The sequence below is a fragment of the Phacochoerus africanus genome, chromosome 15 (assembly GCF_016906955.1).
Source record: "Phacochoerus africanus isolate WHEZ1 chromosome 15, ROS_Pafr_v1, whole genome shotgun sequence".
Taxonomy (NCBI): domain Eukaryota; kingdom Metazoa; phylum Chordata; class Mammalia; order Artiodactyla; family Suidae; genus Phacochoerus; species Phacochoerus africanus.
The window spans coordinates 88,828,613-88,856,265 of record NC_062558.1 but is presented as its reverse complement, the minus strand read 5'-3'; the positions used below and the strand labels follow the sequence as shown (position 1 = coordinate 88,856,265).

Sequence of the window (27,653 nt, the reverse complement as noted above, 5' to 3'; positions counted from 1 at the left end):
GTGTTGCTGTGGTGTAGGCTGGAAGCTGCAGCTCTAATTCAACCCCTAGTTCCAAGAACTTCCATATGCCATGGGTGTGGCCCTAAAAAGAAAATAAATAAATAAATAAATAACAATTTAGAAAGACTCATTAGTATAGGGGAATTCAGTATAACAGCTACAAGATGACTACTGATTTTCTCCTAAAAAACCCGCCTCCCCCTTTATCTACGTTATGATTCTAGGTCCTTCTCTCTTTTGCACTCTATATACTCTTTACTATCTTTCTCCATTCTTCATCTCAACTAACACATAGTCAGTATCTATATGTACCAGGCAGCTCACTGAGCACTGGGCATATACTAGTAAATAAAACAGATCTGTTTCCTTCACTGAAGGAACTTAAGAGGTTAGTGGGATAAAGAGATAATGAGCTTTTCAACAATGGTGCTGTTGTAGGAGAGGGAGATGTCCCGCCCTGTAACCAGTAGGCGTCCTTAGGACAGACCTCCAAGTAAGGGTCCTTGACTTATTTGGAGGGATATACTCTCCACAGGTGGAATGAGGACCATCCCAGATAGTGACAACAGCCCTAGGTTAGGGTGGGTGGGTGCTAGGTTTTTATTGGGATGAGTAATTTCATAGGCTAAAAAGTGGTAGTAATATTCTTTTTTTTTTTTTCCTGTCTTTTTGTCTTTTCTAGGGCAGCTCCCGCAGAATATGGAGGTTTCCAGGCTAGGGGTTGAATCACAGCTGTAGCTGCAGGCCTATACCACAGCCACAGCAACTCGGGATCCAAGCTGCATCTGCAAACTACACCACAGCTCACAGCAATGCTGGATCCTTAACTCACTGAGCAAGGTCAGGGATCGAACCCACAACCTTATGGTTCCTAGTCGGATTTGTTAACCACTGAGCCATGACGAGAACCCCGGGAGTAATATTCTTGCTATTTCAGGGAAGGGTGGCATTTCCCAGGAATTGGGCCACTGCCCACTTTTTGTCCTTGTATGGCCCTCCTTGGAACCATCAAGAGTTAGGTAGGACTGAAGTTCCCGTCGTGGCACAGTGGTTAACGAATCCGACTAGGAACCATGAGGTTGCGGGTTCGGTCCCTGCCCTTGCTCAGTGGGTTAACGATCCGGCGTTGCCGTGAGCTGTGGTGTAGGTTGCAGACGCGGCTCGGATCCCGCGTTGCTGTGGCTCTGGCGTAGGCCGGCGGCTACAGCTCCGATTAGACCCCTAGCCTGGGAACCTCCATATGCCACACGGGAGTGGCCCTAGAAATAGCAAAAAGACAAAAAAAAAAAAGAGTTAGGTAGGAGTGATTTTTAGTATTACAATGAAGGTGTAATAAACTAAAGGTCAAGGACTGGACTATGCTCAAACCACCCTGGTTTCAGATGGCTCCAGCTGTTCTTTTTTTTTTCTTTTTTCTTTTTAGGGCCACACCCGAGACATATGAAAGTTCCCAGGCTAGGGGTTGAATCAGAGCTGCAGCTGCCGGCCTATACTACAGCCACAGCAACACCAGATCCAAACTTCATCTGCGACCTACACCACAGCGTGTAGCAACACCAGATCCTTAACCCACTGAGTGGGGCCAGGGATCAAACCAGCATCCTCATGGATACTAGTCAGGTTCATTACCACTGAGCCACAGTGAGAACACCTCCAGCTGGTCTTTATGGCATCCTAACCTAACAGCTGAGCCCTTCTTCATTACCTAGCATTTTCGTCCTGCCCCTTCCCCTCCCATCTCATAATTACTTTTAACCTTTAAATTTCAATAATATGTTAAGTTGGGGAAATAAGTTTCTTAGGAGCCATTTAAATCTTCGTTAAAAATGTAAACCAAGTGGAGTTCCCGTCATGGCGCAGTGGTTAATCCAACTAAGAACCATGAGGTTTCGGGTTCGATCCCTGGCCTTGTTCAGTGGGCTGTGGTGTAGGTTGCAGATGTGGCTTGGATCCCTTGTTGCTGTGGCTCTGGTGTAGGCCGGTGGCTACAGCTCCAATTAGACCCCTAGGCTGGGAACCTCCATATGCTGTGGGAGCGGCCCTAGAAAAGGCAAAAAGACAAAAAAAAAATGTAAACCAAGTAAAAGTTTTCTTCAACACAGCTGCTTAAGACAATAAAATCTCCCAATTACTGCTTTTAAAAATTCCTGTTATGATTACCAGGAAATTTTTGCTTTCATAAATAGCTATTTATCACTCAGGAGGAAAAATTTATTCTCTTGAATAAGCTTTAATTAGTTCTCATTAGAAAGAGTTGATATATGTAATTTTTTGGTTATTTTCAACCCTATAATAAATATTTTCCATCTAATTGGCTTGCTTAGTTGCCTTACCTATAATATATTTTCTTCACAGTAAATGGCAAGCAGCTGAAACATTGTTTGTAGATCTTGTTTTCATCTGTTTCTAGTTCTAATCCACATTTTGCACAGCCAGTGTATATAACCTTGGGAAGAGCAGAAAAAATACTCTCCAGAGAACTGTGAGCGCTTAGAGTTATCTTCTGAGTTGCTGAAATAAGAAACACCAGCTCTAAAATCTGGGCTTTGATTAGAATCACTCCTAAAAAAGACAAACAAAAAGAAATATCATAAATTAGAAGGCCAAAACTATAACTTTAATTTACAAACTTGGTTAACTATACAGTTGATTCAGTTATATAGTAAAGGATACACCTGAGGTCTTGGTCTTCTCTTCACTCTTTTCCTAGACAATCTCATTCACTATGGCTTCAGTATCTGCTCTAGAGTATATGGGGTGATTTGCCAACAGTAAAAGTAAAAATTTACTTCTTTAATTTGGCTGAATAGGTGGTTGTCTTCTTCTTCCCTATCCTCTGGAGTCATGCAAAATAAGTTTACTTTCTTTTTTTAGGAGAAATCTCTTCAAACATTTGAAACTAGCTAAGATGCTCTCTCTTCCATCTTTTTAATTAATCATCATCAAAAGTCAAATAGGAGGTCAGTAGTTCTTCTATTCTCTACTTTGTCCAAAAATAATATGCCACTGGCTTATATTATTTTTAAACTCCCCCCCCCCACCAATTTTCTGCCCATTACCACCCACAAGTGGTGTTGGTAATGGCCATGTGTACTGAACATTTTTTGTGTTACTTACCAGGAAACTCAGGCATGTTCACTCACTATTCACTGGCTCATGCATTCACCCAATTAAACCAATACTGAGTATCTATTATCTGTCAGACATTCTTTTTTTTTCTACTTCATGAGTGACTTACTGTATACTAGTAAGGGCCATGAGTTTATCTGAGCAATCTTCTCTTTTTCTCTCCATATTCGGTTTTGTTTTGTTTTTCTTTTTCAGGCCACACCTGCGGCATATGGAAGTTCCCAGGCTAGAAGAATTGGAGCTACAGCAGCCAGCCTACACCACAGCCATAGCAATGTGGGATCTGAACTATGTCTGGGACCTACATCACAGCTTACAGCAATGCTGAATCCTTCACCCACTGAGTGAGGCCAGGGATCAAACCCGCATCCTCATGGATATTAGTCGGGCTTAGTATCATCGAGCCACAATGGGAACGTCCCTCCTAAAACCTTTTTTTTAAAGGCTTTAGGGTTGCTCCTTTTCATCCTTTTAGCATGCAGTAGTGCACTCCAGATCAAGAACTCATCATTTGAATGTCCTATTCCTTTCCTGGTTATCTCTTCGGGAGTCCCATTAATGGTGACTTTCCTATTCCTAAGCCTTTCGGTTTGCTTTAGTCTTTTAGTGCCCAAAGATTGTTTCATCTCTCCCAATCACGTCATATATCTCTGATAGGGATGGAGTAGAATAGTTACAGGTAGTTGTAGGACTCCCAATAGGGGACCATAGATAGAGAGGAAGACCTAGGGAACTTTGGGAGACCACTGGGAGTTAATAACCACTCAAGAAAGCCATCAGAATGAAGCAGGATTGTTTAACTACAAAACCATAATTAAAAGCACAAGATATACCTCAGGTCATTAAGTGAAAGATAAAATGAGGCCTGCATTCAAGTTCAGCAAGACAATGACCCTTAGGACCAAGGACAGGAGTTTAAGGGAAAGATGACATTCCAAAGTAGTAGACCTTCATTATGCGAAAACCTGAGATGATTCAACATATTTTAGCATATATTACCACCCTTCTGCTTAGCTGAATAAGCGCCATGACAGACCTAGTTTAACCTCATACTCTCTTACCAGATACGAAGGAGGAGCTAATGATATAAGCCTGACTTCAACTCAAAAGAGAGGAAGAGGCAGTCTTTTCCCACTCCCCCCTTTCCTTGGATTATAAAAATGTAGCCCACCAAATCCTTGGGGCAGTGCTTCTTTGCCTGCCTGCTTGTATCTCTCACAAGCATCCTATATTAATAAATTTATTTCTTGCCTATCACTTTGTCTCTTGCTAAGTTCCTTCTGCGCTGAGACACAAAGAACCTAAACTTTAGTAAATCCAGACACCAGGTGAGTGATTCTAATTAAAAAATTGTGGGTTCAAGTCCCAATCTGAGTTCTGGCTAGGTTCAAGTCATAAGTGTTGTCAGTTTCATCTCAACATGAATTACAAGAGTGTGTGCCGGTCAGCACACCTAATAAACTACAGGAGACTCCATACTATGCCTTTCCATAGACATGTTGAATCACTACGAAATTATTCAATGAAAGAATTCAATAATTTTAGAAGAATGTTAACATAATTGCTAACATTTTTGAAAATTTACACACCTCCTTAAAAGAATTAAAAGTTCTTGATGGGGAGTTCCCATCATGGCTCAACAGAAATGAATCTGACTAGTATCCACGAGGATATAGGTTTGAGCCCCAGCCTCACTCAGTGGGTTGGCGATCTGGTGTTGCCATGAACTGTGGTATAGGTCACAGACTCGTCTAGGATCCCAATTAAACCCCTGGCCTGCTGGGACTTAAGACCTAGAATAGGCCAAGAGTGCAGACTTAAAAAAAAAAAAAAAGTTTATGATGAATGCGGACTCTGCTTTCAAGGGGCTTACAGTCTCCTGGCACTGATGTTTTGCTGATGGCAGGATGAGACTGCTGAGGGAGCATCTTCATTTCTTTACAAGAAGTCAGGCACAGACTCAACCCATCCGGCTTTTATTAAGCAAGCAGGTGGTCTTGGGAAATTCCCCCATGTTAATCTCCCTTTCTTCCTCCTTTGACTTAACTAAGTATGAAATAGGTTAGAAAAGCATTGCTTGTATTGCCATGTGCTCTGGCCAAGTCTGCCTTAAAAACACAAAACAATGATAAAAACTATGAATTCCACCCTCGTAGCTGAACATCAAGAGAAGGAAAATGGCTAAAAGAGCTTCTCTCTACATAGGCTAAGTTTACGGAACCCAAGTTCATGTGCCTCAAACACAGTGAGGCCAAACAAACCGAAATGTTGGGAGTCTGGAGAAGAGAAAGTGAAGTGGGAAGGGGAAGGGCCCTCTCAGAACAAAGGAAGACAACATGCAACACCAGCATATGAGCGCTGGCATGCACAGTTCTGCAACAATGTAGCATAACCTGTACCCATGAGCACAGGCATATCTATAACTGTCTGCTCAAAATTTATAGAACACTTTATAACCGGGACAAAGAAATTTGGATGTTTCGGGAAAATTAACAGGGTATATAAGGCGGTGCCCTGTTGTGTTCGGGGCTCAGCCTTTGGATACGAATCTGCTGAGCCAGTGCCGGCAGGAATAAACGCTTCTTCCTGGCAAAAAGACCTCAGTGTCCTGTCTCCCTGTACGAGAATCTACAACAAAAGGTTTATTGCAGGGCCAGGCAAGGAAAACAGGCAGCTTTTGCTCAAAAAACCCAAACTCCCTGATAGTTTCAGAGGAATTTTTATAAGCAAAATTTGGGGTGAGGGCTGCAGGGCAGGACTTTCTCCTGATTAGTTGGTGGTGAGGGAGCAGGGAGGTGCCCCAGGATTGTCAATCATCAGCCTGTAGTTACCATCTTCCACCTGGGTGGGGGCTTTAGCTCCCACAGAAGAACTCAAAAGATTTTGTTATGTATATCCCTTGAGCAGGAACCAGGATCCTGCTTTAATAGCTGCACTTCATTTCTTGATTGCTCCTCTTTTGTTTCTGCATTCCCTTTCTTTGCTGGTTAGTAATTGTTTGAATCTGCTCTTTGGTATTCAGGAAGGTCTAGGAGGCTAAAGCTTTTATCCTACAAATAAGAAACTGGGGACTTGGAAAGGTTTTCGTACCTGGGAGGGCACCACTAGGTCCTGCTCAGTTTCAATACCAAGGACTGATTATAACAGCACAAAGTTTTACAGGGTTTTCCTGCGGGGAGTACATCTCCAGGGTTTGCAAGAATAATCCCAATTCCCAGCCCCATCCCCCAAACTGATGAGGCTATAATCCTTGGTACCATTCATTAATCATCAAAATTGCAGTCGCCAATTTCACTGTTGTCCATAATGTTGCTTATTTTTAAATCTAATTCTAGGTCTTAAGTCCCAGCAGGTAGCTGCATTATGTGAAAGGTAGACTGGGGCTGACTTCTCTATGACACCAAATTAAATATAACCACCTATGGCATTCTTGCAGGGTCCAGCTCCATAAGCTTGTGGTTGTTTTGTTTTGTTTGAGAGGGGCACTCAAGTTAATAAGAAACTGGTTTAGAAACTTAACACAGCATTACAATACTACCCAAGACTTTAACAGTGAGTATAAATCTAGAGTCTTCCGTAGCCACAAGCAGCTTACTTCCATTTCTGAAAGTTGTATCAAATTTGCTTAATGATATAAAACTTTGTAAATTTTCTATTTTCTGCATTTATTTTCCAGAAATATTACTAATTTGATCAACTGTTAGAATTGAAAGAGAGCAGGACCTTGTGGCGCTCTCATGGGATACAAATCCTTTCTGTGTCCTCCACTTCTCCCTGAGTTCCAAAGAACAGATTTAAACAGTTGCTAATAAGGGAAGGGAGATAGGGGCTGCAGACACAAAGGAAGAGCAGGCAAGAAACAATAGCGCAGCTTTGGGGCAGCATCCTGATTCCTCCTCAAGGAATACACATAAAAACACCTTTGAGTTCTTCTGCAGGAACTGAAGTCCCCATTCCAGTGGAAGGTGGTGACTTCAGGCTGAGCACAAGATTCCTGGAACATTATCCTTTACCTTCACCAACCAATCAGAAGAAAGTCATACACCCTGGAGCCCTCACTTCCAATTTTGCCTTTAAAAAGTTCTCTCTTAAAATCATCAGAGAAGAGTTCCCTTGCGGCACAGCAGGTTAAAGATTTGGCATTGTCACTGCAGGAGCTCAGGTTGCTGCTGTGGCACAGGTTCAGTCCCTAGCCCAGGATCTCCCACATGCCTAAACAAAACAAAACTAAATAAACCATCAGGGGGTTCAGGTTTTTTGAGTACGAGCCACCCACTCTTCTTAAGCGGCCCTGCAATAAACCTTTCTCTGCTCCAAATTCCAACATTTCAGTTTGTTTGGCCTCACTGTGCATCGGGCACAAGAACTTATGTTTGATTACAGCATCAATAAATGTTTCCATGCCTAAGTGGGTACATGGAGTTCTTCTCTAAGAACAAATTCTGTATTCAATTAAAAGATGAGTTTTTTGAGAGGTGTTGTTTTTGTTTTCTATTTGCATTCTCCTTAGCTTAGTTTTATGATGTAATAATACTAACTTATAACCATATTTTGGAAATCACGCATACATGCATTAATGCAGCTTGCAAATTTTTAATCTGGCACTTGGTCAAGATAGAGTATGGGACTAGATTTATGCTCTCGTCTTGTGACATAATAAAAAGTACGAAAAAAAAAATTGGAGTTCCCGTCGTGGCTCAGTGGTTAACCAATCCAATAGAAACCATGAGGTTGCGGGTTCAATCTCTGGCCTTGCTCAGTGGGTTAGGGATCTGGCATTGCCGTGAGCTGTGGTGTAGGCCACAGACACAGCTCTGATCCCACGCTGCTGTGGCTGTGGTGTAAGCCGGTAGCTACAGCTCTGATTCAACCCCTAGCCTGGGAACCTCCATATGCCATGGGTGTGGCCCTAGAAGAGGCAAAAAGACAAAAAAATAAATAAATAAAAAGTAAATACTTGGTCTTTGTCCTTAGTTACTAGTACTCCCTTCCAAAAACCCTTGTAATCTCTGAAATAAGAGTATTCTGTGCTAATGAGAAGACTGGCGACTGAGGGCACAGAGGTAGCATCAGGATACAGGCTGGTTACCAGAAAGACTAAGGCAGATTAGAGGGTGAGAACTTTTAGCCCCATCCACTGACCTCTGCGGAGGAGAGACGGTCTGGAGACTGAGCTAATCACCAATGAGCAATGATTTAATCAATGATGACTATATAATGAGACTTTGAATAAAAACCTTAAAGAACAAAATTCAGGGACTCTCTGGGTTGATGAACACTTTGAGGTGCTGGGAGGGTGGCGCACCTGCAAAAGGCATGGAAGTTTCATATTCCCAACCATACCTTGCCCTACACATCTCTTCCTTTCGGCTGTTCCTGAGTTGTATCCTTTATAATAAACTGATAAATGTAAATACAGTTCCCGAGCTCTATGAGCAGTTCTATCGAGTTACTAAACCTGAAAGTGGGGAGGGCTACAGGAACTCCCAAATTTGTAGCTAAGTCAGACAGAAGGGAACCCTGGGCACCTAATACTTGTGAGTAGCATCTGAGGTGAGGGCAGTCCTGTGGGACAGAGATCTTAAACCTATGGAGTCTAAAATTGAATTAAAGTGTAGGACTCCCAGTTAGTACTCACAGAATTGGAGAACTCATTGTTGATGTGGGGGTGGGGGGGGAGCCCATACATTAGATGTCGAAGTGCTATGTGTAAAAACAGTTCAGACACTTGAAACAACTAAAAAACCAGATAAAACGTATGAAACAATTCTCAAGACATACATCAGGCAACAGAGGACAATGATCCCTCAATGATGAAAAACTAAAGATGTAAGCCTGGTGACTATCTCAGTTTACAGACAAGAGAGTTTCCTGGCAGGAAACAGGACTAAGGCAAAGCCTAGTGGTTTTTCTGAGTTGAGAGAAGACAGGGCTTTGAGTCTGGAAGGCTAATACAACTGGAGTTCTCAGGGCAAGTTACAAGATAGATGAAAGCTGCAAAGAGAGAGAACTCTGGAGAACTGCACAGGGTATCTCCCCACCCCCCGAGAATACAACAGAGTTTTGACCAGTATATGTAACCAGAGGCAAAGAAAAGCCCACCCAAAAGGATTACTGGGAACAATCCCTGCAGCTTGCACAGAGCTGGGAATAGTGCCTTCATCTCTTTCTTTTTTAATCTTTTTGGCCACACCAGCAGCATGTGGAAGTTCTGGGGCCAGTGATCGAACCTGCGCCACAGCAGCAATTCAAGCCACAGCAGCGACAACATTGGATCGTTAACCCATTGTGCCACTTGGAAACTCTGGAAGAGCATATTTTTTCACCAGCTAGAGTGGAAAATTTCATAATCCATAGGGCAATGGATAGAGAACTTAGGTATTGTACTAAGAAAATTTATGGCATGAAACTCCTACATTGGAAAAAAGAAAGAAAAGTTTCCTATCAGTGACCTCAATTTCTACCTTAAGAAAGGTAAACAAGTGAAACCCAAGAAAGTAGAATAAAGGAAAAAATTAAAATCAGAGCAGAAATTAATGAAATATAAATAGAAAAATAGATAAAAATTAATGAATACAAAAGGTAGCTATTTGAGATTAATCAAATTGGTAAAACTCTACACAAATGATCAGAAAAAAGAGAGAAAACACAAATTAGCAATATTATGTAATACCAATATCACTACATCTACATATATTAAAAAGGATAATAATAGAATCTCATAACTTTATGCCAATAAATTTTTGTTGTGGTGGTGCCAAGAGCATAGATTGAAAGATACAAACTACCAAAGCTCACTCAAGAAGAAATAGATAACTGGAATAGCCCTATAGCTACTAAAAAAATTGAATTTGTAGATAAAACCTTCCAATTAAGAAAACCCCAACCCATATGGCTTCCCTGAGGAGTTCTACCAAATAGATAAGGAGGAAATCAAGATAACTGAAACAAATTTTTCCAAAAAACTGAAGAGGAAAAATTATACACCAACTCATTCTATGAATACTGCTCTAACACCTAAACCAGAAAAAGATACTATAAGAAAACTGCAGGCAAATATTCCTCATCAACACAGACATAAGGAGTTCCCCTCGTGGCTCAGTGGTTAACGAATCCAGCTACTAACCATGAAAAAGTCTTATTAACAGATGTTATCAAATTGAATCGAGCAATATATAAAAAGAACTCATCACGACCAAGTTGGATTTATCCCACAAATGCCATGTTGGTTCAACATTCAAAAATCAATCAATGTGGAGTTCCTGTTGTGACTCAGGGGGATAAGAACATGACATAGTGTCCAGGAGGATTCAGTTTGGTCCTTGGCCTCGCTCAGTGGGTTAAGGACACGGTGTTGCCACAAGCTGAGGTGTAGGTCTCAGAAGCAGCTCAGATCTGACATTGCTGTGGCTGTGGCATAGGCCACCAGCTACAGCTCTTATTCTAGCCTGGGAACTTACATATGCTGCAGATGCAGCTGTATTAAAAAAAAAAATCAATGTGTTTGATTATATTAACAGATTGAAAAAGAAAAACTGTATAATCATTCCAATAGATGGAGATAAAGTATTTGACAAATTCTAACATCCACTCCTGATTTAAAAAAATCTTTCTTGGAGTTCCTGTTGTGGCAAAACAGAAACAAATCTGACTAGGAACCATGAGGTTGGGGTTCGATCCCCGGCCTTGCTCAGTGGGTTAAGGATCTGGCATTGCAGTGAGCTGTGGTGTAGGTTGCAGATGCGCTTGGATCTGGTATTGCTGTGGCTCTGGCGTAGTTCAGCAACAACAGCTCCAATTAGACCCCTAGCCCGGGAACTTCCATATGCCGAGGGTGCAGTCCTAAAAAAAAATAAAATAAAAATAAAAAAATAAAATATTTCTTCAGCAAACTAGAAAAAGAATGGAACTTCATTAACCTGATAAAAGGCATCTGTGAAAAACCTCCAGCCAATACTATACTTGATAGTGAAAGAATAAATGCTTTCTAAGATCAGGCACAAGGTAAAAATGCCTGCTCTTACAACTTTTTTTCAATAGTAGATTAGAGAAGTTATCAAGTACAATAAGGCAAGAAAAAAATAAATAAAAGGCATCCGGACTGGAAAGAAAGGAGTAAAACTGTCTTAACTCATAAATAAAAGGTCAATGTAGAAAATCAACTGAAGAGTTGCTATTGAACTTAGTGAGTTTAGCAAAGTTATAAAACATAAGGCAATATACCAAAAATATCAATTATATTTCTATATATTATCAAGAAAACAATTGAAATTGAAATTTTTTTAAAATATCATTTATAATTGCTTACAAATAGAAACTAGGGATAAGTCTAACAAAAGATGTGAAAGCCCTACCTATATTCTGCAACTGCAAAACATGGCTATGAAATTGGAGAGACACATCTTGTTCATGGATTGGCAAACTCGATACTAAAATGCTTCACTTCTTCCCCAAATTGACATATAGCTTCAACACAATCCCAATCAAAATTTCAGAGGGTTTTTGATAGAAATTGACAAACTGACTGTAAAATTCATATGAAAAAGCAAAGGATCTAGAATAGCCTAAACGACATTGAGAAAGAACAAAGTTGGAAGGCTCACAATATCTGACCTCAAGACTTAGCATAAAGCTACAATGATCAAACAAAAAAAAGAAAAAGAAAAAGAAAAAAAAGCTACAGTGATGAAAATAGTATGATATTTGTGGAAAGATGGACAAAGTGATCAAGAGAAAATCCAGAAATAGACCACTCATGTAGACAACTGATTTTGACAAAATTGCCAAGGCAATTCACTGAAAAAAAAAAAAAAATCTTTTCAACAACTGGTGCTTGAACAACTGGACATTCATACAGGAAAAAAAAAAAGAAAAAAGAAAAAACAAGAAACCAACTTGAAGCCTTACCTCACACTATATACAAAAATTAACTCAAAATAGATCATTAACCCAAATTTAAAACTTAAAACTCGGAGTTCTCCTTGTGGTGCAGTGTAAATGAATCTGACTAGTAACCATGAGGTTGTGGGTTAGATCCCTGGCCTTGTTCAGTGGGTTAAGGATCCGGCACTGCTGTGAGCTGTGGTGTAGGTCACAGACAAAGCTCGGATCCAGCATTGCTGTGCCGAAGACTGGTGGCTGTAGCTCCAATTGGACCCCTAGCCTGGGAATCTCCATATGCTGTGGGTGCAGCCCTAAAAAGCACCCCCCCCAAAAAAAAAACACAAACCCTCTAAAACTTTTATCTTATTTTTGTCTTTTTAGGGCCGCATTTGCGGCATATGGAAGTTCCCAGGCTAGGAGTTGAATCAGAGCTACAGGTGCCAGTTAACATCATAGCCACAGCAACTTGGGATATGAGCCACGTCTGTGACCTACACCACAGCTCACAGTAATGCCAGATCCTTAACCCACTGAGTGAGGCCAGGGATCGAACCCACATCCTCATGGATACTAGTCAGGTTCACTACCACTGAGCCATGATGGGAATTCCTCTAAAACTTTTAGAGTAATACATAGGAGATGAATTTTTGTGACAATGGGCAAAGCAAAGTTTCCTAGAAATGACACCAAAAGCACAAGTCACACAAGAAAAAATGGATGAACTGGACTTCGTTAAAATTTAAAACTTGTGCTCTTCAAAAGACCTAGCTGAAAGAATGAAAAGACAGCAGTTCCTGCTGTGGTGCAGTGGGTTAAGGATCGATCCAGCATTGCCACAGCTGTGGTGTAGGTCAAAGCTGGGGCTTGGATTTGATTCCTGGCCCAGGAACTTCCATATGCCTTGGGTAAGGCAAAGAAAGAAAAGAAAAGAAAAGAAAAGAAAAGAAAAGGAAAGAAAAGAAAAGGAAAGGAAAGAAAAAAGAAAGAAAAGGAAGGAAGGAGAAGGAAAGGAAAGAAAGAAAGAAAGAAAGAGAAAGGAGAGACAAGTAACAGTGATCTAGGACAAAGACAAGGAACATATTTGCTAAGTTTATAGTTAAAAAAATTTTTTTTACCCAGAATATAAAGAACTCCCAAAATTCAATAAAACAATCAACTCGATTTTTATAGGTAAACAAAAGATTTCAGTTGACACTTCATCAAAGAAGATATATAGATGGGGGTTCCCTTTGTAGCGAAGTGGAAAGAATCTGACTAGAATCCATGAAGATGTGGATTCGATCCCCAGCTTTGCTCAGTGGGTTGGGGATCCAGCGTTGCCGTGAGCTGTGGTATAGGTTGCAGATGCGGCTCAGATCCCACTTTGCTGTGGGCTGGCAGCTGTAGCTGTGATTTGACCCCTAGCCTGGGAACTTCCATATGCCACGGGTATGGCCCTAAAAAGCAAAAAAAAAAAGAAGATATATAGATGCCAAGTAAGTATATAAAAGATGTTCAGCACCATCAGCCAATAAGGAAATGCAAGTTAAAAACCTTAGTGACCCATTACTATATACCTTTTAGGATGGACAAAATTAAAAATTAAAACTAATGTCCATACCAAGTGTTGAGGTAGATATAGAAAAAAACAGAACTTGGGAGTTCCCATCATGGTTCAGCAAAAGGAATCTGACTAGCATCCATGAGGATACAGGTTCAATCCCTCACCTCACTCAGTGGGTTAAGGATCTAGCCTTGCCGTGAGCTGTGGTGTAGGTGGAAGATGTGGCTCGGATCCCGCACTGCTGTGGCCGTGGCTGTGGCCAGCAGCTGCAGCTCTGATTAGACCTCTAGCCTGGGAACCTCCATATGCTGTGGGTGCAGCCCTAAAAAGACCAAAAAAAAAAAAAAAAGTAAGAAAAGAAAAAACAGAATTCTCATACACTGCTGGTGAAATGTAAAATGGTACAACTGTTTTGGAAGACAATTTGTCAGTTTCTTTAAAAGTTAAACATAACATTTACCATATAATCTAGGTATTGATTCAATTCATAAGTATTTACTCATGAGAAAGGAAAAACTAAATCCATATAATGCCTTGTACTTGAATGTTTAGAGAAGCCTTATTTATGATAGCCAAGGACTAGAAACAACCTAGATGTTCATCCACAGCTGAACAGCTAAAAAAAATCAAGGTGATCCTGTTGTGGCTCATCGGTAATGAACCTACTAGTATCCATGGGTTTGCAGGTTCAATTCCTGGCCTTGTTCAGTGGGTTAAGGATCTGGTGTTGCGGAGAGCTATGGTATAGGTCTCAGACGTGGCTCAGATCCCTGCGTTGCAGTGGCTGTGGTATAGCCCAGCAGCTGTAGCTCCGATTCAGTCCCTAGCCTGGAAACTTTCATATGCTTCAGGTCTGGCCCTAAAAAAGCAAACAAAACAAAACAAACACCAAATCACAGTATATTCATATATTCATATAATAGCATAAAAAGGAATGAACTATTGGTATGCACAATCACACAGATACACCTTAAAGAATTTGCTAAATTAAAGATGCCAAACAAAACAGTGTCCACATTGCAAGATTTCACATATATAAAATCCTAGAAAATTCAAACTAATCTCTAGTGACAGAAAGCAGATTGACTGCTTGGCAGGATCAGGGGGCAGGGATGAGGGGAAGGAAGAAATTACAAAGAGGCAGGTGATATTTTCATGAGTGTGGCAATGGTTTCACAGGTTTTATGTCAACAATCACCAAGGTGAAGCCGCTTTAAATATACTTTAAATAAGGGTAATTTCTCGTATGAAAATTACATTCCAAAACCCTTGCTAAAATTTTTTTTTTTTTAAATCTGACACTCTGTACCACACGTGAAAAGCACTAACTCTGAAATATTCTATTAACTGCATATGCAACAACCCTTACATTTCTGTGGATAAACCAAAAGGGGGCACAGCATGCTAGTAAAAAAGCCTCAGAAATATACTTGAGAATTTTAGCATGTGATCTCTGATGAGCTTCAATTTATTTTATTTGGGACCAGATTCTTTTCATTAGAAAAAAAATTATAAAAATAATCTTATTTCACCTAAACCACATCTAACATTTAGTAAGTTCTAAAACCATCTGTAACTCAGCCATTAAAATGAACGAAATACCGGCATTTTTAGCAACATGGATGGACCTAGAAATCATCATGCTAAGTGAGGTCAGCCATACAATGAGACACCAACATCAAATGCTTTCACTGACATGTGGAATCTGAAAAAAAGGACAGATGGAACTTCTTTGCAGAACAGATGCTGACTCACAGACATTAAAAAACTTTTGGTTGGAGTTCCTGTTGTGGCTCAGTGGTTAGCGAATCCGACTAGGAACCATGAGATTGCGGGTTCGATCCCTGGCCTTGCTCAGTGGGTTAAGGATCTGGCATTGCCGTGAGGTGTGGTGTAGATCACAGACACGGCTCGGATCTGGTGTTGCTGTGGCTCTGGTGTAGGCTGGCAGCTACAGCTCCAATTCGACCCCTAGCCTGGGAATCTCCATATGCCATGGGAGCGGCCCTAGAAATGGCAAAAAGACAAAAAAGAAAAAAAAAAAAGAAAAACTTTTGGTCTCTGGAAGAGATAGTTTGGGGGGTGAGGGGATGTGCTTGGGTTGTGGGATGGAAATCCTGTGAAATTGGATTGTGATGATCATCATACAACTATGAATGTGATAAAGTCATTGAATAATAAAAATAAGTAAATAAATAAAACCATCTGTAAGAATTCAGAAAATTATTTATGTAAACGAGAGAATAAAGTTAAAATTAGGTATCAGGATTCAAAATTCCTGAGTTATTCTGAATGACTCAACCTTCAAGAACATCAAAAAGAATAATCTTACACAAATTCTGTGGAAAATTTTTGACCAAATATTTTTTCTTCATTAAAAAATTTAAATTAGGTAGCAATAAACCTACAGATACATGTCATTTTTTTATAAAATACATTTGCTATAATAGCCACTGGAAAACTTTCTATTAGTTTCCAAAATTGATAGTCATTGACATTTGCTAACTACTGGCATTTAAATGGTGTTTGCTACACCTTCAACCAGGAGTCAGCATCTTTTAAGCAGCACCTCTGTAGTTATTTAGAAAGTCAATGCAACTCATTGAAAAGTATATCCCACTAAAATTGTACCAATTCGTTTAGTTATTTTTACTATTTTACTCTCTCTTCATTCAAGTATATAGCATACTGAAACTAAAACATACTCCTTTTACTACTTCACTCAAAATAATTATATTTAGTTCATGAAAATTGTGTATGAGTATAAAATTCATCAAGTGCTCTTCTACCAATGTTAAATTTTAACAATCATGTATAGACGATAACTTAGTAACTTGATAGAATATTTATCTTAACAGTGACTCTGGTGAGGGTCATTTTTCTATTTCTGGCTTATGAAATGATAAGCTGCTTATAACTATATGCAAAAATATTTGAAGTAATCCCTAACAATTTCAAATTAATCTCAAAAGATTATAGGCAAAAAGATGTCAATATCTGCTTCAGCTATTTTACAAAGATCTGTGTTTCACTTTTATATTCAACTATACATTTTTCCCGTAAATGGCAGCTTCTTTGCTTATATTAAAACTAGCAATGGAGTTCCCACTGTGGTGAAATAGGATCAGCAGTGTCGAGGGAGTCTGGCATGCAGGTTCCATCCCCAGCCCAGCATGGTGAGTTAAGGATCCCCTGTTGCTGCAGCTGTAGCTTAGGTCGAAACCGCAGCGTGGATACTGCGGCAGGGATCTGGCCTGGGAACCTCATATGCTGCAGGTTAGGCAAAAAGGAAATAACAGAAATGACAACAAAAAACTAGCAGTATCTTATATAAATAAACTCTTACCTGAATGCTTATCCTCTAGGTGTGTTGCTAAATCTGAAATCTTCACAAAGGAGGGTGTGTTTTTTTGAAATTTTGCTTTAAATTTAATTGCCCTTGTATCATCATCAAACAGGCACTCACAAGATGACCATGGTGTTGTATGTAATTCTAGGTTTTCTAGGATGCAATTCCGCTGAACAAAAAGATATTTAAATTCCCAAATAGAATCTTAAACAAAACAAACAAGAAGAAAAAGTTACCAAAAAGGAAATAATCTAGGCTCGGAATCAAGTTAAACAGATTGACATGATTAAATCAGGTAAATACCACTTTTATCACCTTAAGGAATGTGGGTATAAATAATTTAACAAAAAAATTTTTTTTTTGTCTTTTCTAGGGCTGCACCCATGGCATACAGAGGTTCCCAAGCTAGAGGTCTAATTGGAGCTGTAGCCGCTGGCCTATGCCAGAGCCACAGCAACGCCAGATCCGAGCCGAATCTGAGAACTACAATACAGCTCATGGCAATGACGGATCCTTAACCCACTGAGCGAGGCCAGGGATCAAACCTGCAACCTCAAGGTTCCTAGTCAGATTTGTTTCTGCTGCACCACAATGGGAACTCCTCTACAGAAAATATTTTTTAAAAATAATATGGACATAGAAATGGACACATGTCTGCCACAATCAGTATCTCTCTTTGATTTTCAACACCTTAATTTTCTTATTTGGCTGATTTTTTTTCAGGACAATGAAAAGAAGCATTTAGATGCATTTGCTCCTGTTTTTAATTCCTTCAAAAATAATTCTAATCCTTAAAATTACAGTAGAGCAGAATTTCTTGCCAAATAATCATATATTAATAAATTCAAATTTAAAGCTATATTAAAACAAAAAGAGGCCTCTTAGCACTAAGTTTCCTAATGACAGCTTCCCACATACCTCAGGCCATAAATCTAATACACACCCACCCACTTCCTCAGCTTCTTTCATAGGACAGTTTTTTTTTTTTTTTTTGGAGAAACTTTTTTTTTCTTTTTTCTTTTCTTTTTTTTACAGCTGCACCTGTGGCATACGGAAGTTCCATAGGGATCCAATTGGAGCTGTAGCTGCAGCTGCTGGCCTATGCCACAGTCACAGCAACACTAGATCCTTAAACCACTGAATTAAGGGATCAAACCGACATCCTCACCAACACTATGTCAGGTTTTTAACCCACTGAGCCACAATGGGAACCCCCTTTGTGGAGAATCCTAAAACAAGTCAGTAAATTTGTACAGATAAAGCATCATTAGAAAGACTTAAAACATATATATATTCCAAATTATTGATTAAAATCATCACTATTTTGAAAATAGCTTTTTTGTTTTATTACAAAATACATGCTTAGAAATCACAGATTTATTTATGTGTTTATTTATGTTATTTATTTACTTATTGTTTTTTAGGGCTTTACCCGTGGCATATGGAGGTTCCCAGGCTAGAGATCTAATTGGAGCTACAGCTGCCAGCCTATACCACAGCCACAGCAATGCCAGATCCAAGCCTCACCTGCGACCTGCACCACAGCTCATGGCAATGCCGGATCCTTAACCTACTGAGTGAGGCCAGGAATCGAACCTGCAACCTCACGGCTCCTAGTCAGAAGTTTCCATTGTGCCATTATGGGAACTCCAGATTTATTTATTTATTTCTAAGCAAATAAATAGCAGCCATAAGCAACACCCCAAAATAAACACAGTTAATATTTTAGTGGCCATCCAGTTGTTTTCAATTTGTTTGATTTTTACTATGTCAAAAATATTTTTCCATGCCATAAAGCATTATTCTACATTATTTTAAAATACTGCATAAAAACCCACTGCAAAGATACACCAAAATTTTTTTTTAAATTGAAGTATAGTAATTTACAATGTTGTGTTAATTACAAGTGTACAGAAAAGTGATTCAGTTACACACATTATTTTTCATATTCTTTCCATTATAGATTATCACAAGATATTGAGTATAGTTCCCTGTACTATAAAGTACACCCTTGCTGCTTACCTATTACACCAAAATCTTTTTTATTTCTTTTTTTTTTGTCTTTTTTGGCCATTTCTTGGGCCACTCCGGTGGCATATGGAAGTTCTCAGGCTAGGGGTCAAATCGGAGCTGTAGCCACCGGCCTACACCACAGCCATAGCAACTTGGGATCTGAGCTGCATCTGCGACCCACACCACAGCTCACAGCAACACTGGATCCTTAACCCACTGAGCAAGGCCAGGGATCGAACCCACAACCTCATGGTTCCTAGTCGGATTCGTTAACCGCTGCACCACGATGGGAACTCCATACAAAAATCTTTTTAAAAATTATATTATAGCAATCCTCTATATTGGAGTTTGTTGGTTGTTCCTCATTTTTCACTATTATAAACAGTACATAAAATATTTTTAGTGGAGTTCCCAATGTGGCTCAGTGAAAACGAACTCAACTAATATCCATGAGGCCACAGGTTCAATCCCTGTCCTCGCTCAGTGGGTTAAAGGATCTGGCATTGCCATGAACTGTGTTGTAGGCTGCAGATTCCGCTCAGATTCGCTGTTGCTGTGGCTGTGGTGTAGACTGGCAGCTACAGTTCCAATTCAATCCCTCGCCTGGGAACTCTCATATGCCATGGGTGCGGCCCTAAAAAGACAAAAAAAAAAAAAAATTTAGCTACATCTTTATGCATAGCCAGGATAAATTCCTATTAAGTGTAATTATTAGGCCAAAGGTATTCCAAATTCTAAGGCTTTTATATGCATTGTTAATTATCTTCAAGAAAGGTTTTTCCCTTGAAACTAATTATATTAAGTAAATTATACTTCAATTAGATAAAAAGAAAAAAAAGATTTTGCCAACTTATAGCTCTAATATTTCATAAGAATTGCTATTTCCTCATAACTTCTCTATCAATTTCTTAGGAGAAAAATCATGTCATTATTATTTTATTTGTCTGTCTTCAATTACTAGTATGAGTAACTTTTTTTCATACATTTATTAGCTGCTTTAATGTCTTCTTTGGGGACCTGCATGTTCATATCTATTGTCCATTTATCCTTATAGATATTTGTCTTTTGCTTATCGCATTATTTTCTGACAAAATATAATTATTTTTCTGATTTTTCACTTGAGGTGTCATTTTACTTTTTTTTTTTAAGGGCTGCACTCACGGCATATGGAAGTTCCCAGGCTAGGGGTCCCATCGGAGCTGCAGCTGCCAGCCTATGCCACAGCCACAGCAATGCAGAATCCGAGCCGCATCTGTGACCTAACCTCAGCTCAAGGCAACGCCAGATCCTTAACCCATTGAGCGAGGCCAGGGATTGAACCTGAAACCTCATGGTTCCTAGTCGGATTTGTTTTTGCTGCACCATATGATGCTTTTTATATATGGTAGTTTTTGTTGCTTCATTTTATTTAACCTACTAATCTTTGGATTACAAATAAGTTTGTTTATATTTTTTTCTACTACTCATTGTTCCTTTTAGTTATTATTCCTTAGGAAGTTAAACTCTTTTTTTTTTTTCTCAAATTGTTAGCTATATAGTCCAAATACTATCTACTCTCTCTTTTTTTTTTTTTCTTTTTAGGGCCACACCTGCAGCATATGGAAGTTCACAGGCTAGGGGTCAAATCAGAGCTACAGCTGCCAGCCTATGCCACAGCCACACCACCACTAAATCCAAGCCCTGTCTTCAAACTACACCACAGCTCACAGCAACGCCGGATCCTTAACTCACTGATCGAGGCTAGGGATCGAACATGCCGCATTCTCATGGATACTACTGATCCAGTTCGTTACCACTGAGCCACAATGGGAACTCCTGAATACTTTCAAAATATCCCCCTTAACTGCTTAAGTTAACCAGAGTAGAGTTCTAACTTTAACTCTGAGTCCTCAAGTGCGCAGAGGAAATACAATTTCTTCAATAAATCTAATGTAGGGCAACATTTACATGCATGCATTTTTAACTTTGGTTTTTTTTTTTTTAATCATTTGAAACAAGTAAAATTATTTCCTCCTCAGAAGTTTCCTTGTGGCACAGTGGGTTAAGGGTCTAGAGTTGCTGCTGTACCTGTGGCACAGGCCACAGCTGCTATGCAGGTTTGATCCCTGGCCAGAAACTTCCACATGCAGGCACAGCCAAAAATATAGAGACTCCACAAACTTGAGTCTCTTACTCTTTAAAGCAGTGGGAATTTTGAATGGTTGCCTGATCTCTATTTTATTTATTTATTTATTTGCTATTCAGGGCCCTGCTGGCAGCAAATGGAAGTTCCCAGGCTAGATGTCAAACCAGAGCCACAGCAGCAGTCCTACATCACAGCCATAGCAGCTGGGGATCTGAGTCGTGTCTGCAACCTACTTCGCAGCTCACAGCAACCCTGGATCCTTAACCCATTGGGCAGGGGCAGGGATCAAACTTGCATCCTCATGGATACTAGTTGGGTTCGTCACTACCGCTGAGCCACAATGGAAACTCCCTGGTCTGTATTTTATTCTTCATTCATTCCTTTTTTTTCCTTTTTTTTTGTCTTTTTGCCATTTCTTGGGCCGCTCCCGCGGCATACGGAGGTTTCCAGGCTAGGGGTCTAATCGGAGCTGTAGCTGCCAGCCTACGCCAGAGCCACAGCAACGCTGGATCCAAGCCATGTCTGTGACCTACACCACAGCTCACGGCAACGCCGGATCGTTAACCCACTGAGCAAGGCCAGGGATCAAACCCGCAACCTCATGGTTCCTAGTCGGATTCGTTAACCACCGCGCCACGACAGGAACTCCTCTTCATTCATTCTTAAAGAAAATATCTACTTACACAGGGAGTGCTGTGTGAAGGGAATACGATGATGAACAAACTAGTCAGGGTGCCTACATTCACAGAGTTAACAACCTACTGAGAAATTTAGTTAATTACCAAGCAAGCAGATAAGCTAGATGATCCCGACTATGTTAAGTGGCAGGAGTGGACTACAGAGAGTGATTATGGGAGTGATTATGTATATTATGTATATTCATGTGTGCGGATCTGAAAGTGGAGCTGAGAGAGGAAGGAGCCATCCACGGGGAGAGCTGGGGAAGCACTCTAGGCAGAGGAAACATGTACATGCAGGATCCTGAAGCAGGAGTTCCTGTTGTGACTCAGCGGGTTAAGAGCTCAATTAGTAACTTAACTTAGCTGCCATCAGGCCGGCAGCTACAGCTCCGATTTGACCCTTAGCCTGGGAACCTCCATATGCCACGAGTGCGGCCCTGAAAAGTCAAAAAAAAAAAAAAAAGACTTCTATTCAATGACTTCAGGAGAATATTACATTAGAATGGCATTTAGTTCTGAATGGCTTATTTTATGCATACCCAATTATTCCCAAGAAATGTAATTTACATCCCTAGTCCACCCTCATTAGGACCTAAACTGTGACCAATGCTTCCTACATCTGAGGCATACCAAACTTCTATTAGCAACACATATTTCAAAAAAAAAACATGAACTTGGGATTGATTCTTATTCTTCTTCTCCAAAATATCAACTCTGTTATCTCTAGTATGCAGTAATGACTGCATGACAATCATTTCTGATTATATCACCTAAATGTGAGTTTGTTATCTTTGGGAACAAGCAAAACCAATGCCCAGTACAGAGGCTAGTATGGGGAATGCCTCGAGAAATACTAAATGAATGGCTAGAATGCTAACAATTTCTGAAAGTAGAAATCATTTCACTTACTGAAATGATTCTTCAAAATTGGTATTTTCAGGGTTCCCATCGTGGCTCAATGGTTACGAACCCGACTAGTATGCATGAGGATGCATGTCTGATCCCTGGCCTTGCCCAGTAGGTTAAGGATCTGGCATTGCTATGAGCTGTGGTGCAGTTCACAGATGCAGCTCAGATCCCGAGTTGCTGTGGCTGTGGCATAGGCCAGCAGCTACAGCTCCAATTTGGCCCCCAGCCTGGGAACCTCCATATGCCGAAGGTGCGGCCCTAAACAGACAAAAGATTAAAAAAAAAAAAAAAAAAAGGTATTTTCCCATTTAGAGAGAATGATCTTGAGGTATTAGGAGGGATATTACAACTTAAAAATATCCTGCTGTATAGCACAGGGAACTATATCCAGTCACTTGTGATGGAACATGGTGGAGGATAATGTGAGAAAAAGAATATATATACATGTATGACTGGGTCACTTTGCTGTGCAGTAGAAATTGACAGAACACTGTAAATAAACTCTAATGGAAAAAATAAAAATCAGGGAGTTCCCGTCGTAGCGCAGTGGTTAACAAATCCGACTAGGAACCATGAGGTTGCGGGTTCGGTCCCTGCCCTTGCTCAGGGGGTTAACGATCCGGCGTTGCTGTGAGCTGTGGTGTAGGTTGCAGACGCGGCTCGGATCCCGCGTTGCTGTGGCTCTGGCGTAGGCTGGCAGCTACAGCTCCGATTGGACCCCTAGCCTGGGAACCTCCATATGCCGCAGGGAGCGGCCCAAAGAAATAGCAAAAAGACAAAAAAATAATAATAATAATAAAAATAAAAATCATAAAAAACCTCAAAAACAATGATTATAAATAAATATACTGAACAAATGAAGAACAATTACACTTTAATTCCTAGATTCATAAATTTTCAATATTAACCTAAATATCACAGAATTATCTAGAGATAACAACAATTCCTCTTCTATAACCAAATAACTATTGATTTTAAAAGAATATTCATACTAAGCATGGAGCAATCTGCTTTGGAATAACACCTTTGACCTATATTCCGTCCAGCATGCAGTAGACTTGTGCTCCTGGCCATGTTACCTGTGGTCAATAAGGATGGTTTGTCTGTTACTGACACATGTTTGTCAGATTTCTCAACCACACAAATACTTGTCTTCGTTTGATCTTAACATAAAAGTCAAAAGTCAGACTTATCTCAAATCCTAGTTTTGGGCTATTAATGATTAAGAGAGACAATGCAACAGATCCTATCTTTAGACAACTATTTTGAAATAGAAGTTTGCAAGAAACATTAACTCTTTCAGGTAAGAAAAAATAAATCACATACTTAATCAGTCTCTGAATTAATTTAGCAGAGTAAAATAATTCATAAACCAGCAATTAAACTATCTGATTGTTAAAACTAAAGGATTTCACAATACCAAAAGGAAGATATTATGCTATTTTATTGAAACACCAATTCCATTTAATTCAATACATCATACATTATTTACTTTTTTTTTTCTCTTTTTGTCTTTTCTTGGGCTGCTCCCTCGGCACATGGAGGTTTCCAGGTTAGGGGTCTAAAACCGAGTTGTAGCCGCCAGCCTATGCCACAGCAACGCGGGATCCGAGCCGCGTCTGCAACCTACGCCACAGCTCATGGCAACACCAGAGCCTTAACCCACTGAGCAAGGCCAGGGATCGAACCCACAACCTCATGGTTCCTAGTCGGATTCGTTAACCACTGCGCCACAACAGGAACTCCAACATTATTTACTATTTTTTAAAAAATGTAATCATGGGTCATACTTTAAACATGAACATTCTATGGCTAATAGTCCACACTTTCAAAACAACTGGGATAAAAACCTGGAACACAGTAATTAATTAAACAGTAACATTGTGACGAAAGAGTTAATACAACTCCTCTAACATCTGCCTTATAACTAGAGAGAAGTTTATTTATTAGAGTACTTTCGCTGAATAAAAATTGAAGAAGCTTCTCCAGGATTAAATTTTTTAAGAACATTATCAGAAGAAGGTAAGATCCTCACTAAAAAGGTAAAGTAGAACACCTGGGAATAAATGGAAGCTTTTATTTTGCTACCATTAATTACAGAGGACTTTTTAGATCACTGAATTGCTTGCAGGAGGTATAAAATCATAACAGAAGAAGTCTGCAAGAGAATATCTAATCGTGATCAATTATATTTCAAACATAGTCTGATCTCCAGAATCTCTTCATCTTAGGTTCATAAGCATTAATCATTTACTTAACTATAAATAGGTTAAATGCTTTTGGTGTATTTACCTTTTTTCCTTTGAAGCTGAGGGTACCAGGCTGCTCCAGGACCCCATAATACAAGCACATAATGTTGACCTTGGGTCTGCTCCACTGTTAACATAACTTTCCTTTGCTTCTGTCCTCTATAACTGTATAATGCCTCTGGAAAAGGAAAAGGGATATTTTTTTCATTGGCATTACTCTATTAGATGTGATACTGTACTTTAGTGTTTAATGATAAATATCTACTGATAACCAAATGGTATACTAAGATGGTCATGTACTTTAATTTTTTTTTAACCTAAAATTAAGGAGGTGCCCACAATGTTTACCTGTCAGTATAGTGATATCAACAACTCTGAGAACTGCGTGGACTAATATGTCTGGCTGAAGCTGCTCCAATTCTACAAATTCTATACTGCTCATTTTCTGAGGCTGCCTTTGAGGAAGGTCTCTGAGATAGGAGTGTTTTGAAGACACATATGCCAGTAAATCTTGAAGTACAACATCACTAACTACACCGGAATCTAAGAAAGAAAAGAAAAAAAATGTACAAAAGATGTAAACGTATTTTCTCATGGTTTCTAGTTGGATTCGTTAACCACTGCACCACGACGGGAACTCCTATATTTTCTCAATACAATATTTTCTTAGAACTGATATTTTATGCTATAAAGTGTGATTAAATGTAAAACACAATTTCATTTCTATAAAACAGCTTATTCTTGAATCAGTTTAGATGACAAAATAAGCTTGATACTTTTAACCAATGAAAATGGAATTATTTACCATTTCCAAAGAAACTTGTCCTGTTCCCTTACTTCTCTATTTTGTTAATATCATTTTCTACCAATTAACCAAGACCAATATTTCAATTTTTTTTCAATTATTTTTTGACTTCTCCATACCCTGTTGTATCTAACCCATTCCCTAATCCCTGGGATTTGATTTGATCGTGACTTCCCCACCTATCCCTGCTCTTCTTCCTCAAAACTGTCAGCATTTCACCTCTGAAATACTCTAAGATTCACTGAACTGGCTCTCCCTCAACATGCCTTGTCCTTTCCCACCTCTAAGCCTCTCTCCTCACCATTTTCACTGGCTGCAACACTGGCATCCTCCCTACCCATCCAAATACTACACAGAACAGATTAAGTCATTTCTCCTTCTCCCAAGCTTAGCTTTTCTCTCTCATTTGGCATTTGTGCATGTTCCACCTCATAATACTTTTCTTGATTGTCACAGCAATTATTTTTCAGTCATTACTTGACCTAGATGTTTTTCTCTCCTGTCTCAATTTTTTTCCTCAGTTTTTATTAAATACACACATACAATAAAATACATGCATTTAAAATGTACAGATTGATGAGTTTAGCTCATTAAATTTTAATTTAACTGAAGGAAAGGTAGGTATGCTTTAATAAAATGATTATTGACCAAAAATAAGATCTTAGCAAAAGACACAAGTACTTTTTAGAAAGAAGAGTCTATTAGCCAATTTCAATAGAAAAAAAAACATTCATCTTTCTTTCTCCCAGTATCATTCTCATCTTAATGTATTTCTCATGCCACACCAAAGCCTCCTTAGTCATTCACTTATTAGTAGACCATTCACTATGTGCCAGGCATTACACCAGGAGCTAGGGATACAAAGACATACCATGTCATGATCCTAATGCTGAAGAAATTATCAGCCTAGAGGTGGTCAGTAACTAACACTGGCTTAGGGTATAAGCAATATATATATAAGGATTCCTAACAGCACACAAAAATAATTGCCCAGGGAAGGGCAGAGAGGGAATATTTGAGTTAGGTTTTGGAAAAATGCCAAACAAAAGTTTTCTAGGTAGTCATTGGGAAGGGGAGTATATTTCCAGTAAAGAGAAGGGATTTGTAAACCTTTATGTACCTACCATAGGTGCTTTTGGTAGCCAAATAAAGTATATGGACCCATTATCAGAATAATATTTTTATGACAGCTTTATCAGAATGTGATTCACATAAACTTCACCCTTTTAAAGTGTGCAATTCAGGGAGTCCCTGCCATGGCTCAGGGGTTAATGAAGCCGACTAGTATCCATGAGGATGCAGGTTTGATCCCTGGCCTCGCTCAGTGGGTTAAGGATCAGGCATGGCCATGAGCTGTGGTGTAGGTCACAGATGTGGCTCAGATCCTGCACTGCTGTGACTGTGGGGTAGGCTGGCAGCTACAGCTCCAATTCAACCCCTAGCCTGGGAACCTCCATATGCCACGGGTGAGGCCCTAAAAAGACATTTTTTAAAAAAGTGTACAATTCAGTGGGGTTTTTTTAGTATTTCACCAAGTTGTGCAAATATTACCATTATTTTAGAACATTTTTTATTACAAAGTAATATTTTTTTTTGTCTTTTTTGTTGTTGTTGTTGTTGCTATTTCTTGGGCCACTCCCATGGCATATGGAGGTTCCCAGGCTAGGGGTCGAATTGGAGCTGTAGCCACCGGCCTACGCCAGAGCCACAGCAACGCGGGATCTGAGGGATCCGAGCCGCGTCTGCAACCTACACCACAGCTCACGGCAACGCCGGATCGTTAACCCACTGAGCAAGGCCAGGGATCAAACCCGCAACCTCATGGTTCCTAGTCGGATTCGTTAACCACTGCGCCACGACGGGAACTCCACAAAGTAATATTTTTAAATTCATAAAATGAAATAGGATAGTAAAACAAATTATACAGAAATACAGTAATCAAAATATTTTTAAAATGGCAATAACTTA

General features: G+C 39.6%; 1 protein-coding gene across 6 annotated transcripts in view; it reads right to left on the bottom strand.

Moving 5' to 3' along the window:
* SHLD2 (shieldin complex subunit 2) overlaps window positions 1-27,653 on the bottom strand; it is a 118,910-nt gene that overhangs the window by 17,214 nt on the left and 74,043 nt on the right. For 5 of the 6 annotated variants that reach the window (XM_047761145.1, XM_047761146.1, XM_047761148.1 and 2 more), the window contains 4 exons: window positions 25,229-25,423; window positions 24,924-25,058; window positions 16,902-17,108; window positions 2,334-2,562 (listed from right to left, as the gene is read on the bottom strand). In XM_047761145.1, the coding sequence (XP_047617101.1) occupies window positions 2,334-2,562; window positions 16,902-17,108; window positions 24,924-25,058; window positions 25,229-25,423 (766 nt within the window). The remainder of the gene's footprint in view (window positions 1-2,333; window positions 2,563-16,901; window positions 17,109-24,923; window positions 25,059-25,228; window positions 25,424-27,653) is intronic. The other variant, XM_047761150.1, reaches the window with a different exon arrangement.